The 17,529-nt window shown below is 45.6% G+C and overlaps 1 protein-coding gene across 1 annotated transcript; it reads left to right on the plus strand.

The window, feature by feature from the left end:
- The first annotated feature begins 1,744 nt into the window (after nt 1–1,744).
- On the plus strand, nt 1,745–12,221 carry LOC119163403 (ninjurin-2). The gene is made up of 4 exons (XM_037415390.2): nt 1,745–2,031; nt 9,594–9,860; nt 11,482–11,636; nt 11,954–12,221. Exons 1-4 carry the CDS (start codon nt 1,966–1,968, stop codon nt 11,988–11,990), a joined length of 525 nt encoding a protein of 174 aa, XP_037271287.1. The 5' UTR covers nt 1,745–1,965; the 3' UTR covers nt 11,991–12,221.
- Nucleotides 12,222–17,529: the final 5,308 nt, after the last annotated feature.

The raw sequence follows: 17,529 nt of genomic DNA on the forward strand, positions 1-17,529 counted from the left end.
TAAAGCATCGTCAACTACATCGTTATTGCGGTCGCTGCGAAATGTCGCGACGTGCGCGCGCTGAAGCACAAGCCTCCTCACCTGCCTGCTCTCAACCCCGTTGAAGAACGCCTGATAGCCTCCGTTATAACGTTATAGATGAGGCTATGCCTGATATAGCTTTACGTCTGCCATTTATGAGCGTTAGGCATTTGACTCACGGCAGCGGCCAGTAAGGCATAGATGGGCATGCAGGTGGTTAACGTGCCAATCGGCCTGGCCAAAACTGCAGTTCCGGCCGCTGAACGTGTCCAACAACGCTGCCTTCGACATACACATCATGTACCGGCTTGCTAAAAAGCATTCCTGCCAAGGAACGTCCCGTGTACGTCCGAGCAGGCTCCTCTAACATCATTCACTTTGTGGATATGGCGGCGTTTTCTTTGTTTTTGTTTTCTTTTTGTAGCGCAGTCAGTTTCGTGTGGCCCATCGAGTGCCGTGCTGCGCATGCCCGCGGAGCAGTGACGTCTACGGCGCACAGCTGGCGCGCCAGAGAAGGCCAGGAAGCTCCTGGAGTAACGTGTCACTAGCGGGCTGGTGCCCGACTCGCGTGAGCTTCAGTCCGCCCGTCCATCTGACCGTGCGTCCATGTGTCCGTAGTTAACGCTACGTATATCCTGGCATAGCCGAGCTAAGCCACTGCTATTTTTTTTAACAGCGCACGCGCCTTGGCTCTCCTGGAAAATGATGCTATCTATGATGATAACTGAAATTTAAGTCCCGAAACCACGATATGATTATGAGCGACGCCGTAGCGTAGGACTCCGGTGATTTCGACCATACATCGCCAGCATACGGACCTCTAATACTGCGCCTACATCGAAATGTGTCGGTCATGGCCGGAATCGAACCCGCTAGCTTCGGATGAGCAGCCAAACACCATAACCACTGCTCAACCGCGGCGGGCCAGTCTTTCTGTCACTTCTCTCTTCTCCGTCTTCTTGACTCTCTCCTCAGTGGCTCCGGCGTGATCTTCAGTTCCTTGTACAGCTATCAAATGCATGCCTCCCAAAAAAAGCCCAAAGAATGATTTCCTTCACGGCGTTATTGTAGTGCGAAAAAGACACGGACAAGAAAGCGTACACCACAAGCCTCTTGGAAATGATTTCCTGGAAGATTCTGCCGAGGCCGTGCTTCTTGCCGTCGCTTTCGCGGCGCAGGCCGTGCACGTTTCGAACTGCCCGCCGCGCTCGGAACCCGCTAGGGAAGAGTGTCAAGCATAGAGTTTCCTAAATATGGTGTCAGGGAACTGACGGCGACACCTAGGTACCGTGTCGTACGGCCGTGCGCTCTCGTTCTACGCGTTCCCCATCGCAGCGTGCGTCCGAGAAAGTAGCAGCGCGGAGTCTCAAAACAGCGTTTACGGTAGCCGCAGTTTTTAAGCTCTGAAATTAGGAGCTTACAAACTACTGCGCCATCTTCACTAAAGTGAAAAAACTAACATATGATAAATATATCACTTTGAATGAACAATGTTTGGTTGAATGTTGAAGGTAGATAGCAGTAACGTTGGCCATAAGCCAGCACATGCAGCAGAGAGTGTTTGGAAGGTTGAACCATTGGGTTGAGCGGCGTTTTGCCTCATCGAACGACTCTGCCAGTCAGCGCCGCTAGCAGCCGACGCACCCTTGTTGCCGTCAGCAACGCCCGTCGCGTCAGGATGTGGGCGAGGAGGTGTCGACGAGGGCACGCCTCGCCTCTACCGGGACGTTTTTGCGGGCCGCACTTTCCGCGTGGGTTTGTGCGGAGACGAGGACACGCGGCCGAGTTTAACCCATGCGCTGAAACCCTGTGCGGGTCCGCGGGAACAGCGCGGAGCCGTGAGGAGAAGCCAGGCTGGAGGCTGCGATTTGCACGCGCGGTAGCGACGAGGACGTTGTGGTGCTCTACAAGCGAGTGACTCAGGCGAGGGTCAACGGCGACGGCATGGCTGCCACCGGCCTGTCCGAAGACGTCCGAGAGCCGCCGGACAGGCGCCTCATCGAACGAGAGGTGAGTGCTGCTATTATGCATATTCTTTTTGCATTGCTTTCGATAGAAAGCACCCGAACGTCTCGATTGAGCGCTCCGCTGCCCGTCGCGTGTGGTTTACCCGCGAGCGTCGTCTGCTGCAAAAAAAGTTTAGCAGGATATATTCTCGTTTTTCACTCACGTATGAGTATACTCCCGAGCCAATCGATTTATCCGAGATGCGGAAGGTTGTATGTATAGTTATACACGCGCAGAGCGCTCAACCGGGCAGGGCATTCTACAACAGAACGAAGAAACAGAGGGACGCACATGGCGCCAGCTTGTGTAATTCGTCACCGGTGTTATTTTTATGCGTGCGAAAAAACAAACGAAAAAAGAACGGACGTGGCGCACCTGGCGAAGCTCGCTCGCCACTTGCGCCCGCGCAAGTGGTCGACCTGCGAATGCGTGCAGAACACGTGTCGTCTCGCCTCTTGAGGAACGCATACGTATACGTTCAGGAAAATCAGAACTCTGCCTCTCCGTGCTAGTGATCTTCTGGATGACGCATTTCTTTGGCCTATCTCACGATGACTTGCAGTTTTACAATGCTCCAGCGTAACTGTTGTTTCTCTTTCCACGTAAGGCCACTGCGGACCTCGGGAACGCGACTGCCACAACTGTAATAATTGTTGGTGTTTACCGTCCCAAAACCACCACATGATTTTGAGAGACGCCGTTTGCGCCGCGAATTTCGACCACCAGCATGCACTTAAATCTAAGCACACGGGCCTCGGGTATTTTCGCCTCCACCGAAAATGCGACCGGGATTCGATCCCGCGACCTCAGCAGTCAGGCGCCATAACCGCCAGACCATCGCGGCAGGTCCGGTGACAACTGTTTATTTACCTCTTATTGAAGGAGATGAGCATATATTATACCAGTCCCTCCGCCCATGCCGGCCGTCTGTGTTGCCATGCAGGGCTAGTCATCGATTAATTGAGCTGCATGCTTGCTCAATGTTGCCACCTTCTAAGCACACGGCTTAACGACATAGTGTCGATCGAGTCCATGTAGAGTGCAGGGGGATTCCGGGAATGTCTCCTGGTAAGCGAGCCAAGTGGCTGGTCTAACCCGGTCCGGCGAGTTGCTGCCTCTCTCGTGTTTCTTTTTCTTGCTCTCATTTTCTTTCCCTCCCGGGATGAACGCGACAAGTGCGGCCGGTTCGTTGATTTGGCTTCGCGCCCGCTGCTTCAATTACGTGTGCTCTATGAAAAGAGAGCCGGGCCCAACTTGCGCGCGTCTACAGACAATCGAACAACCCTGTTCGCAGGTGCGTGCGTTTGTATTGCAGCGTGGTAAAAATAACTGAAGCTTCACATGTGGCCGTGTGCATAGAACCGAGCCGAACTGTAGGTTTTACGTGTGCCTACGACGTGGGAAGGGGGCGAATAATCGTGCCGCACTAACTGTGCATTTAATCGAGGCGCACAAAATGAACGCGCCGTCGTTTCCATCAAGAGTGGCCCCTGCGCGTCAAGGGTTCACAAAGAAGGCGTGTGAAACAATGGAGCGATATCCGAGCGCGTTCAGTCAGAAACGCTAGAGGCGAGTCCGCGTTGTGTCTATCGAATCAACAATAAAAAAAGCTCGCTTTGTTAAGATAACGAAACTATGTATAGTAACACGGAGTGCAGAGTCGAACTCCTCCCCTGAAAACGATATATCATAACAATAAAAAGTATACACACTGGGAATTCACACGAAAAAGTCATGTACCGATCATGCCGGTGAGTTCACCGTTCGGTCTCAAGTTGTTTTTCTCGCTGTGTGAGCGAGGTAAAAGTCCTGCAGCGTGGGAGTCAGCCGTTTCGAGTGTAAAAGTACCACGTGGGATGTGGTGGAAAGCCCTGCCGTGTCGCGTATATTGACCTTGGTGCAGAATATGCGCTTCGACGGAGTGTTGACGTGTAATTCATCCCCTGGGGCAGTGGCAAAACTACGTTGCTGTTATAGAGAATGCCCCACTTACTGGTGTATTGGAAAAGATGGTGTTCACATTATGTCGCAAGTGCCAGAAAACCGCCATCTTCCGTGGAGGAGGATTTGTATAGCGCCAATATTAGACCTCCCTTCCCCCCCGGCTCCTGCCGGGTGGCTAAAAATAGCTCGTTATTAAAATGTAGATCGAGTGATTAGCCACAGTGTGTTATTTGGCTGCGTGCAACTCTGCAAGACTCTGAGGGAAAGAACATGCGCCAAAAGGAAAGAGACGTGCATGCGTTCTACGCGAAAAGCAGCACTTCCCCACATTGGCAGGCCGAGTGAGCGCATCGATTACACTTCGCACATTGCATACGCTGTTGTGTGCATGCGCGTCGTGTGAGATATATTCGCTTCGCGGGTTTGTATCAGCGGCGGTCAGCGTAAACGACCTCTACTCCGCCGCTGAGCCGGAAGCGAGCGCAATTAGGCGAGACCGGCCGCCAGTGCACGTATCCTGTCGACGCCTGCATGCGAGGACTGGCTCAAGTGCGATACAGATTTATTATTATTATTATTATTCGCGGTATTTCTGTGTAACACCGCGTAATGACGTTACTGCGGGGTGATTGTGTATAGAGATTTGATATAGTGTAATTGCATTCCCAGGATAGAATGCGAAATCAGATTATAATAATAGCATACCACTGACAATATGCAAATAACAAGCAGACGAAAAAGATGCAATGTAGCAGGGACGTAGCGAGATTTTCTTTCTTTTTTTTTGGGGGGGGGGCGGGGGGCATCTTTTTGATATCAGTGGAGGGGCACCCCCCTCGAAGTGGTCATTTTTTCCTCTCTATGCCATGGCGAGAAAAAAAAACCGAGGGGGGGGGGGGGGCACGGGCCCGTTGTGCCACTTCGTGGCTATACGCCCCTGTAATAATGTAGTACATGTCACAAGTCGTCCGCCGCGGTGCTTGTATACATGATTATGCTGCTCGGCTGCTGAGCCACGCGTTCGCTCCCGGCCGTGGCGGTCGCAAAGTGAAGCCGGCTCTAACAGACGATAATTCCAAGGAAAGTATAGGGGATGCTATTATGCCGAATCGTAATGCAAGTGTGAAGAAAGAAAACTGGGTGAAAAGGTAACTCGCCGTCCCGCAGGTCGCGACATCGAATCCCGACTGCGGCGGCTGCACTTCCGATGGAGGCGGAAATGTTGTAGGCCCGCGTGCTCAGATTTGGGTGCACGTTAGAGAACCCCACGTGGTCGAAATTTCCGGAGCCCTCCACTACGACGTCTCTCATGATCATATGGTGGGTTTGGGACGTTACACCCTACATGTCAATCAATCAACCAATCTATTTTTCCTCTCAAAATGTATGAGCATTTTCATGCCCCCGCTAAATGCTCCGCTTACCTACCGTTGGCCATATATATATATATATATATATATATATATATATATATATATATATATATATATATATATATATATATATATATATATATATATATATATATATATATATATATATATATATATATATATATATATAATTGCAGGGAATAAATTCTTGGACGCCGGTAAATAGTATGAATAAAAAGAAGACACACGTCGAAAAACGGAAAGGTTTCTTTACGTTTCGGCCGTGGGACCGGCCTTCGTCAGAATTCTGACGAAGGCCGGTCCCACGGCCGAAACGTAAAGAAACCTTTTCGTTTTTCGACGTGTGTCTTCTTTTTATTCATATATATATATATATATATATATATATATATATATATATATATATATATATATATATATATATATATATATATATATATATGAGATCTAACAGACAGTAATGCCAAGGAATGTATAGGAAAAGTTATTAGAACAAATGGAATGTCGATAAGAAGAAAGAAAAGTGGGTGAAAAAATAACCAGCTGTGAGCAGGAATCGAACCTACGACCTTCGGCTGCTCACGGCTGGTTATTTTTTCACCAACTTTTCTTTCTTCTTATTTACTTTTGTTCTAATAACTTCCCCTATACATTCCTTGGCATTACTGTCTGTTATATTTCATTAATATTGTGTCAAAACACGGAAAAACGAGCCCTTAGGTATACACTTCTTTCCCTTAATATATATATATATATATATATATATATATATATATATATATATATATATATATATATATATATATATATATATATGCGTAGTACAGTAGAAATAAAAAGGTGTGATACGGCCTTATAAAAAAAGGCGCCTGAAGTAGATGGCGATTACCTGAAGCACAAGTGTGTGCAAATGAAAAATTACACACGCTCCAGCGAACGAGACCAAATTAAGGAAGCGGAGCGCCCTGCTGACATGAGATAGGAGGCGCGCGTATGATGAAGAAAGAAAAAAAGGGGGAGGGGGGGTAGAGGTATATGCAGCTACGCCGCGCCCTTTCTTGCACAACTGCATTCTCGCGCTTGCTTCCGTTCCCTTTTTTTTTTTTTCTTTCCGTTGGATGCTCCCATTCCTGACAGCAGCGAGCGAAACCATTGTTTTCTGGGAACGCGATCCGCGTACGGGTGCACTCGTGTGACTACGCGTCCCTGAGACAGTGCCGCAGAGTCGATCTCAGCGGTCGTCCTGCGGAGAGCTTCGAAACGGAACGTGACTCATGCAGTTTCGAGCGGTCGCGTGGGCGCCGACCTGGCTGCTGCGAGCCGTTCCCCGTTATTTCCCCAGGAGACTGTCATTCGCCCAGATATTACCTAGCGATTCCCTAGGCAGCGAGCGCGCGCATTTGCCAAAGTTTCGGTTTCGAAAACGCACCGCTTTCGCGTGACTTGCGACGCGCGGCCATTTCCGATACAAGTAGAGTTGTCAAAGCTTCGGTGGCATCCTTTGGCGCATTGAAAGCGCATACTTGCTGTCGTCGGGGCTGGGCGCATCGGAAGCTTCATGAAGAAAGGGAGTCCAACCGCACAAGTTGGTGTGCAGGGAAGCTGCGTATGCAGCATGATATTTCGAATGATCCTGCACGAGACATCCGCATGCCTGTGTTAATGTTAACATAGCCCCATAACAAAGCCTGTTCGTGACCACACGTGTTAAAAGGAGTGTGTGCATACCTATACATTAATTTGCAGCTGGCCATCAAGTTGAACGGTCTGTTTTACTCATGGGGTAATCACAAGATTGGCTGTTTCCACCACTTGCACATCTGTGTTATGAAGCAGTGCTGTTTGTCCAGATTGATTGAGAAACTTTATTTAAAAACTATAAGATACAAGGGAGCAGCGAGGGTGGGTCTCTAGTACAGGATTCTAATGACTGTTGCTGTACGCTCAAAATTGTTCATTCACGCGTACTCCAGAGTTCGGGAGATGATTGCGGCCAGAGGATTTTGGAATAAGGGACCAAGGTTCTACCTAGGAGAGCCCGAGCTCAGGAACACTTTTTCGGGTCAATGAACATTTGTTTCATCATCATCTGCATCATCGGCAATGTGAGCAAGTTGGTAGTTCATTTTTAAGAACTCTAAAGACGCACTGGAAACGATCATTCAACGAAATAATATGCACACACACAAAAGCGCTTCTACTGCGCTTGTATGATCCTGCGTTATGTCATTGTCTTCAATGCTCTGTTACCGTTCTCTGAAAAAAATAAATAAAGAAAAAATAGTCCTCGTTTTCGTATTCTGGCCTCGACGGCCCCATTTCGATGAAGGCGAAATGCTTGAGGGCTCGGCAGTTAGAGTTAGGTGCATGTTGGAGAAACCCGGGTAGTCGAAGTTTCGGAACCCTCAGCTACGGTGAGCTTCATAACCATGTCATGGTTTGGTAACAAACCCCATCAATCATTACCATCATCAGGTATTATTAAGTCAAATATAGAATGCGTGCTTTATACGCTTGCTCGAATGTTTTGCTCGTTTATAGTTTGGAGTTGTGCGATCTTTAGATTGTTGGGCACACAGCAAACACTCGCAGCGGATTGCAAAGTGGTCAACCTTCACACTGTTCATATATAGCTTGAAAATGCCCAGAATCTATCCTGGTTTGTTCAGGCATTGCAATGCTACCCAAGGTGTCCAAAAGTGACGACAACACGACAGCCGTACTGCGAATTTTTCAGGGCCGGCAGCTCCCCTCCTCAAAACCTCTTCTCAGATCCGTCTTCGGGAATGTTTCCCACACTTCGCGGCTTGCCCGGCACCGCAGCCGCTTCTGTGAATCAACACTAACACTGCACGTGCATCACCATGTCATTTCATTGTGTCGTATTGTGCTGTAATATCGCATTGTGTCTCGTGTTGCACCACTCCTTCACCCTGGAACGAACTGGGCGTGCCTCTTCCTTCTTTCCTGGGTTGGGAAGGAGGAGGTGTTTGACCTTCTCATTTTGGGAATGGAGATAAAGACTCCTTCATTGGACTGCCTTGGACTTTATTGTTTTCTCTTGCAGGGATTCTTGGGAAGATCCAGGCTTTAAAAATGCGAGCGCCATGACACTCCAAATGATACTATCATCATTCATGTAGTATAACGCTACCTTCAGCATACAAATTATTGTAAAAGATGTTCCTGGTATCAGCTCTGGCTCCTCTGCTCATCTTCACCCTGAGAATCAATGGATGGCTTCGGTCCAGGAGAAATCCCCTCAGTCGCAGCTCAACTGAATTTTCTTTTACCCGATAACAGACAGTACATGAAAAAGAGATAGGGTTCCTGTGATATTATGATGGAATTCTTGGAATGTTTGGATTCTACGGAGTACGTTGCGACAGTGGCGACAACATTTGTGAGGAAAAGGCGAGGCTGCTTGCAGGTTTAAACCTACACTTTATAAAAGACACACTCACAAAAAAACGAGCACACACACACACAGCAAACAGAGCAAATAAAGATGAACATATTAGTATAGTCTATAACGAGCGTATCGTCCCAGCATAAACTGAGTCTTTAAGTGGACACAGGCTCACACATTAGGGAGTTGAGAACTTTGGGTGAGCGATGATGTGGCGCAGAGATGAGAGGTGCAGGCTGGCTTGAAGAGGCCACAACTTGGGGAGGTTACCAAGGAACCCAGAGCCTTGGTTAAATGGGGTGTGGCAGACAAAGGACTTCGGTAGCCACGTTGAGCCCGTCGCAACAACGCGTGGACCGCATCCCAAGCGTTGACTCTTGGGCCCGGTAACCTGGCTCCGTCCAACGCCCGGGACCGTCTCCCCCTCCTTCTCCTCTCCGCATGCGACTCTTCTTTTTCCTCTCCGCCTTTCAAGCTCACCACAGTGGCGTTCTCTTGTAGGTGCACCAGCGTCCTCATCTTTCTCTTTTCTCACCGCACACACCATAGCACTGCCTATTTTCTCTACGCATACATCAAAGATATGATGCTTGATATAACTGTCTGTTATCGCTCGTCATGGCGGGGATTACCTAGATTGCGTTCTGTAAATGTGTGTTCTAAAGAAAAATCTGTTCTTATATAGTAGCTCGTCGTCCTGTGTTTATCACTTTTCTTTTGTGACCATCTTTCCGCAGGTTTTCAAGGAATGGATCTGAACCAACTTGCCCAACTTTCAATCGTTCTAAACTCACACGGTCGCCATTTCACCACTGCAGGGCAGTCCGGAGGCGCCGTACCCGCCGGCCGAGCCCGGTTTCGTCACGCCGTCTATGCCAGGCGGCAGCGGTCCGGGCGGCAAGCGTGTTCGCTGCATGGACATGAACTTGTACGCCACCAAGAAGAGCATCGCCCAGGGCATGATGGACATCGCATTGCTCACAGCCAACGCGTCGCAGCTCAAGCACCTGCTGCACGAGGGACCCGAGGCGAACCGCTTCTATGGTCTCACTGTGGCCTGCGTAGCGCTCTCCATAGGGCTTCAGGTACATGTCAACCGTGGTCTACCACAAATGCAGTCGTTCCTCACAATTTCTTTGCACTCTTTTCATATATCGTCTGTAATAATAAGTATAAAGTAAGTTCACTGCCAAGCTCTCTCGGTCTTGGCACTGTTTCAGCAAGGCTCACACTTTAATATTTCTGCTTAGCACTTTTGAAGGGGCCCCGAGCAGTATTCTTAGTTATAATTGCCTGACCTAGCGCATGACGCTTCATGACTCACATGCCGCAAAAATTTTTTCAGTCCGTGTACGAGTGGTGTTGAAGAGATTAGCCCCATGCTTCAAGCGCTTTTTCTTTCCTTTTGTACCAGCGAGCGCGCTGAAAGCTATGCAAGGGAGGGGCAAGCAGAAGCAAGATTCATCTCATGTCAGTGTGTGTCATGATCCTGAATATTTTCTTTTTTTTATACTAACGTGTGGCTTACATTGTGATTATGATTGGATTAGATTGTATTAGATTTGTGGCCCTTTGTAACAGGTGGGCATCAACCAATGCCCTGGGTACAATGCAGCATCTGGCGGTGGCCACAGTAACTGTGCAACTTACCATGCTCAAATTGGCCAATGGTCAAGGACATTGGGTTTATTGCGTTGTCATTTAGGTTGTTGGTAATTGCAGAGAAAAAAGAACAAGAGATGCCTGGCTAACTTGGAGGAATGAATGTTAATTCTCGGCCACGTGCTGCGCTCGCCTGTTCTCGGCAGCTTCAACAACCAATCGGCGCCGTTTTCTGACCATGCTCAAAAAGTGTCGCATGGCAAATTTAAACATTATCGAGACGCTTCTGATTGCTCTGTAGCAACGAAAATAAGGTTTCCTGCTGGATGAAATATTAAAGAGCTTCAAAACCTTCCAGATGGAGAAGCCATCTTGCAGTTGTGCAGGAATGAGCACATAGCCACCAGAATTTTTTGTAACTTGCCATAATAGCAGAGTTACACGCATTTGATCATCCAAAAAGCGGCCCTCGCTCACTTCATTTTTTACTTGGCTACTATCCGTTCGTCGGCTCGTCATCTCCGAGGCCGAGTGCCCCTTCTCACCGATCGAGGAGGAAGAGTGACGATCTTGCATATCTGCGGGCAGACAAAAGGTTGTTGCTGACATGACTACACGCGAGTGGTGGCGTCATGGCCAACACCAAGGATACTGAAGGATCCAGAGAACCCAAAGGATTGATCTTATTTTTTGGCGCGCTCGCGGGTTGCAGTTCTGCCAAATCTGCTATTGTTGATAGCGATGGCATTCTGAACTCAGAGTGTGTTTACTTGAAATATTGAAAATTTATTGGAGGTAGTTTAGGACACCTTTAAACAAAATGCTGTTGCTGAATGCGTGAGCAATAAGCATGCGGCTTTCGTGTCCACCGTGCTCAAGATGCCCCAATGTAAACTACAGATAGCCAGGAAGCTCCTGCAGAAAAGATGAGTTATGTATCGCATGCTGCATTTTCTCAAGAAGATAAGAGCAGTTAAATTTGCTGAGCTGGTTCGCCACAGCACTCGTATGCTATTTCTGTTGCAGTGCATTGAGATATGTCTTGCGGAACACTCAATGAAGTAATTGTGCCTTTGGTATAAGCTCATTGACCTTGCAATGCAGGTCATGGTGGGAATACTCTTGATATTCAACGGCCGATACAACATCAACAAGACGCACCAGCAGCGGAGAGCAGAACTGTTCAACAATGTCATTATCATCGGGGTCTTCCTCATAACGGTCATCAACATATTCGTCTCTGCTTTCAGTGGTCCAGAGTAAGCGTCTATCACTAGGACACAATAAATTTTGATGCACCTTCCCGGTAAGATGGTTGTCTATTTAAGGGATGGCGTGAAAGCTCTCATGCATGTATACTACATATGCCATTTTTTGTGGAAAATGATACAACATATAGATATTGCACTTTTTGGAGTAATTATGCATATTATGATACGCACATTCAAAAGGAAGGTTCACATTCAAGTCTTGTGATGAGTGCACAGTAACATGTTTTATAATTGAATGAAGTGAACGATTTTTGTGAAGCTTGTATGACAATTGACATTTATTTGGTTTTTTTTTTGCTTTTCAGTTCTCCCAGATGGACTGAACGGTCACGACTACCGTGACAACATGTATTAGCTGCATTCACTTGCCATCTTCATGTAACATTGTCATCGATTGTTTTTTTTTCTTTTATTGATTTCTATTGATACAGCAGAGCCTTCATACCACTACTATTAACTTATATATGTGTTTTCACGTCTGAAGAGCAGGAGCTGGTCTGCTTTCAGTAACCTGCGACTAGTCGTGTCTCCAACATCAAGGAACTTCTATATGCAATAAAACAGTATTGGCCACCTCTGTTGCACTGTGTTGCATTTTGTTGCCCTTCATGTAAATGATTCAGAACATCATTCCTACAACCTCAGCTAGAGATACAGGATTCGAGAACTCGCCTTAGCCATTACAACTTCTTCATTGCACTCCCCTTTCTTATATGTCAGACAAACTCAAAAAATTTTTCAAATCCGACAGATCTGCTCAGGTACTAAGAAAAAACTTTCAAATCTGATAGCTCTGCACAGGTACTAAAGTACATGTTGCTTGTTTTATTTCCTGTACAGCCACTTTGCTTCAGCAGCCCTGCATGCACAAGCGATGTTGTACTGTGTGCTACTCCTGTGCTGCAGGATGCAAAACTTCATTGAATGGGTCTAAATGATCCCGAGTCCACAGGTAATTTTCATTTAGCTAAAATATTCCCTATTCAGTTGTTCTTCTTATTGAAATACTTTTGGATAAGATGCATAGGAAAACCACCAGGGATATTCTAAAAGTTCGTTATTCTTAAATATTTTTTAAGCTGATGTTCGTACGAGTGAGAGTTCATATAAATAAATAAGAGTGGATGATTGGCCATTGTTTATTACTTTGCAGTTTAAAGACGGACATAGTAAAGATTCGAAGCACATTAGAAGTTTCCCACAAAGACCCGTAACGTTTCAGAAGCTTTTTGTTGTATAAATCCATTTAGAACAGAAGCCCGCTTTCACTTTTGTACTTCACTATTATTGTTTGGAAACGCATCGGATTCTGGAGTTGCTTTTACAGAGATGTTCAAAGGCTAAATCTCAAGGGGGGAGACTTGTAAAGGGTGTGTCCCCTAGCTTACCCCCCCCCCCCCCATGATGTACGCCACTAGTTAGGACGCTTGCCTCTGGGCTGCTCGGGCCTGTTTTGAAATCTTCACATTGAGCCAGGGTAAACAATTTTGTTTCGTTCTACAAATGACATATGTCACGTTTGTGCCCGGATCACATGGTCCTGGTCTATAAAGGTCTGCAGGAAGATAGCCGGGCGTGTTGGCTTTACATATATTGAAAAACAGGAGAGAAAACAAAAAAGAAAAAAAAAAAAACAGGACTACTGTCGAAGCTTGGGCGAGTTGGTTTTGGTTTACGATGGTGTGTTTTAAAATGCACAAATATAGGAAAAAGGGACAAAGTAGAAGAAAAAAAAAAAAAGGCCGCACAGTTTTTTTCTACTGTCCCTTCTTCCTATGTTCATGCACTGTGAAATATGCCGCCGCGAACTAGGACAACAGATGACAACGCTGTGTGTGTATATTTTTTTTCTTTTTGCACGGTCTATTGAGTGAATGAACTTTCCCCTTCGAAGTGTGGCAGTAACAAGCGGCCGGCCGTGTGGATCGCTTCTTCTCTACTGTACAGCCAAACATTCTGGCCATCTAGATTTTTCCATAAAAACCTTTACTATTTCTACGCGTTTTGATGATTTTGGTTGTTCATATGCTTCCCCTGCTTGTTTTTCTACCAATACTTCTTACAAAATCAATGAGCGGTTAATATTTCTATTCACGTCGAATATCTTAGCCTTCGAAAGGTGGACCTCTTTTTTTTAATTTATATGATACCAAAGGTAGTATATGCAGTAAAACACCAAGGTCTTGCCATTCCAGGATGTTTGCTTGTCATGACATATCATCTAGGTCTTGAAAATTGTACCTATGATGCTAATGAACTATTGAAGCAGATTGTAGAGGAAAAGAGAATGACCACTTCAAATCACTCAAGAAGCCAAAGTCACACATTTCATTTATTCAGCACTTCTGTGAACTAGTAATGAATTGTTTGAACTGCTGCTTCAATTCAATTTGAAAAATATTAGGAAGAGGCGAGGACAAACAATAACACCTCGCTCAAGAAAAACGAAATTCTTTGAATGATGAAAGTTCCTGTACGGTGGGGCAGCCACTGTCCTGCATTTACACCTCTACGTGGCACACACACCAACTTATAGGACTTCTCATGACACGGAGGGAAACCTGGTGGCACTGTCTGTGGAAGCTTCACTATGGGCACATTGCCACCATGCTTGGACACAGCTTACTCGATAAATCGCTCTTGCACATAACTTCATTTAAAGCATGGTCATTGCTGTGTAACTAAAGCTTCATTGATACTATCCTTACTGACTCATAAAATGTCTTTGGTTCAACAACATTTACTCATGCATGATGTAACAATAAGCAGAAAAAATGGCAACACACTATTGAAACGTACAGCACGGAACTTTCTGCTTGAACTTTAAACACAGACCCACGATTTAGATGTGAACAACAGCCATGGGTAGAAAAAAAAGGTGTGTGTGTGGGGGGGGAGGCTTGACCAAAGCATGGTCAAGTCCCCTTTCTTGATTAAATGTGTGTTGTAAGGACATCTCAAGCTCAACCACTCTTGGCTGTAGCTTCCAGGTAGTACCATTAAAGTTTGACGCCATTGTATGTCTAATAGCATGGGTGTTCCTTCTCACTTCTTCTCATGAAGTGTTATTGCATAAAACAAAAACAACATAGTTCTGTAAGCTGTTTGAGTTGAGACACAACCACAAACGCCTGATGTATCTTCAAGCTGTCCTCATTCTCTGAATAAGATGTAAATCCTGAGCCCCCCTTACTGGAATTCTCACGTAAACAACAGTATTGCATTACTTCTAGTTCCACAAAGCAACAAAGGCTGTATGTACCAGCCCCTATAGGACTTCCCTGGAAAATAGTTCAGTGGGTACAAGAGCACCATAAGACACTTAATTGAACTGAATGGGGGGGGGGGGGGGGGGCACAACCACAGTGAATGGAACTCGAGAGGCCTCATCCAATTTTTCATCTGATACCTGCACACGTAATCATTCATGGCAACATTGAAAATTATTTGCAGAGAGTGCAACAGTCATGAGATCAAGCGCATAGCCATGCTACAGCCACATATGAAGACAAGGCAGAAGTTCAGGGGAAGATGGAAACTTTGAGATGAAAAATTCAATACAGGGTATCACTAGAGCAGGCGTTTCGACGAGTATTCTTTTTCAAGGCTGCAACTAAGGGACACCAGAGTTGCATCTTGAAGAATAAAACAGTGCCTGTCAAAATACCAGCTACAGCAATACTTTGTATAGATGAATTTTTCATCTCTTTAAGCCACATGCGGTGAATGTTTTAATCTAAATGTTTTAGCAGTACTATTTATTTGATAGTTATGACTTAATGAGTGAGCAAAACAACTTCATTAGGTCCACAATAGATGCAAGTTAACTCGACGTCACCTGGCTAGGCTCACTCGCGGACAGTCACGTTAAACCTGACAGCCCTCGCACGGGCCTTCAAATGACGAGCAAATTTGTGGGCTATTAAAATTTATGCTCGGTGAGTTGGTTTATGCTCGAAAGGGGAGAAAAAAAAAGGGGAAAAAAAAAGGTTGTGCACGAACGAGACAAGGACTTTGTAGTTTATCGTGCTCGTCCCCGTCTAGTTTGCATGTAACCATTTCTTTCCTTCCATTTATGGGCCGACGTTGAGATTTTATTGTTGCACAATTCCACTGCTCAGTGTTATTCAGATATGCTGAGAAAACGGATTGCAGAACGTTTTATTTTACTACTATGCTGCACATAACATCGTGCTGTAAACACTATGACCAAAGCTGGGTGACAAGTTTCACAGCTTGCTACATCCTTGAGCAGAAGGGTGTCTAGCAAAGGTGTAAAGCGATTATGCTAACAAGAGAGAAGGCAGGGAGGCGATTATGCTGAAGTGTCCAAATAAACTGCGCTGCGACGTTGCACCACAGAATTGTGTGGACTGCTGCTACTAATTCTCATATCATGAGCATATATCATCGTTTGCATAATCTTGTAGCCGATAGCAATATCTATCGACCAAAAGTCATATATCAATGTTGCTAGCATAGGATTTATTATTAAATTAAATTTAATCTCATTATGAAGTTTTGAAAGGTAGGAAAACAATATGTGATAATGAGGCATGCTATATTAAGCTTGACTACTTGATGTTAGTGGCTTTAAGGGCTTTAGATGCTGACAGGCTACAGATAGAAGCGCCAAGCACTCCTCATTGAAGACACCCCTATCCATGCAGAATGCGGAACACATTCCACTGCATGTTTAATTGCTCAAAATAATTTTCAAGGCATACATCTCTGTATGTTTAACTAGTTAGAATTGAAAAACTACGTACAAAACAAAGCTTATTACTATATGCTGGGTCAGTGAACGCACGCCAATCCTAAAATACGAGATACGTGACCTATTCTTAGTATATGCACAATTCCAGGCAATAACCGAAAAGAGCACTTGCTCTGCAATTATCTGTAACCTCCACAGCACTTTGGTGCCAAACACTGAAGTGATGGTTGTACGAGTGATCATGTCACAGAGCTCAAGGAAATGCCTCTGGCATGACAATACACTAGCTTCTCCAACATCAACAAACAGCTCACATGGGAGACACCACACCAGTGGTCATTCAAGCATGTCAATGTCAGTGCACTTGTGTTTGCTGGATACATCTGCATTCAAGTGCTTGCTCTAACAAATGCAGTGACCTTGCAGAAAATACGCAAACATATAGCATTAAATAAACGGCACTGGAGTGTTCCCGTATTTTGTTTCATATTAGAATGATCCAAGGCTTCCCTGGAATAAATCTTTGCTTCTTATGAGCTGCGAACATAAGTTAGACTTTATTTTGTACACATCAGAAGTAACATTGAGCTGAAATACTCATTCCTTCTCCCTGGACTTTACAGCTTCAGCAAACACACATATGTACATGAAATGCCCTTACATACATCATCAGGCAGCGAGAAAATGCCTGCACTTCATTTTTTTCACTAGGAGATTGCACTTCCATTCCTGCATGCTTGCAAGAGTTTATAAGCCCCATTTAACTGACGCCCTTCTTAACAGCCAAGTAAAATTGCCCAGCCATTAAGTGTTTAAATCACGCAAGCAAATGCAGCCACTTTGGCTGTGCGTTGGCGCATGTTACTATCTAAACGCTTGTCAATCCATAGCTGCATCCAAGTTTTTTGCATAACTACAAGAGCGACATTCTGGCCAAGCTATTGGTACACTTCCAATAGTTTTTAGCTGTGGCCAGTTTGAATGCAAAGAATGCTCTGCCTTCACAAAATATTGAATTCGTGCCAAGGCTTGTTAATAGTAGAAGTCTTATAGCCATCCTTCAGGATGAGGCACTCTTATTGCTCTCTGCTATTACCAAGCCTGGCAAATCCATTTTTTGCGGAGACACCTCCACAGGTCAAACAGGGCTTGTCTGCATACAAC

The sequence above is a fragment of the Rhipicephalus microplus genome, chromosome 9, assembly GCF_043290135.1.
Source record: "Rhipicephalus microplus isolate Deutch F79 chromosome 9, USDA_Rmic, whole genome shotgun sequence".
Classification (NCBI taxonomy): Eukaryota; Metazoa; Arthropoda; class Arachnida; order Ixodida; family Ixodidae; genus Rhipicephalus; species Rhipicephalus microplus.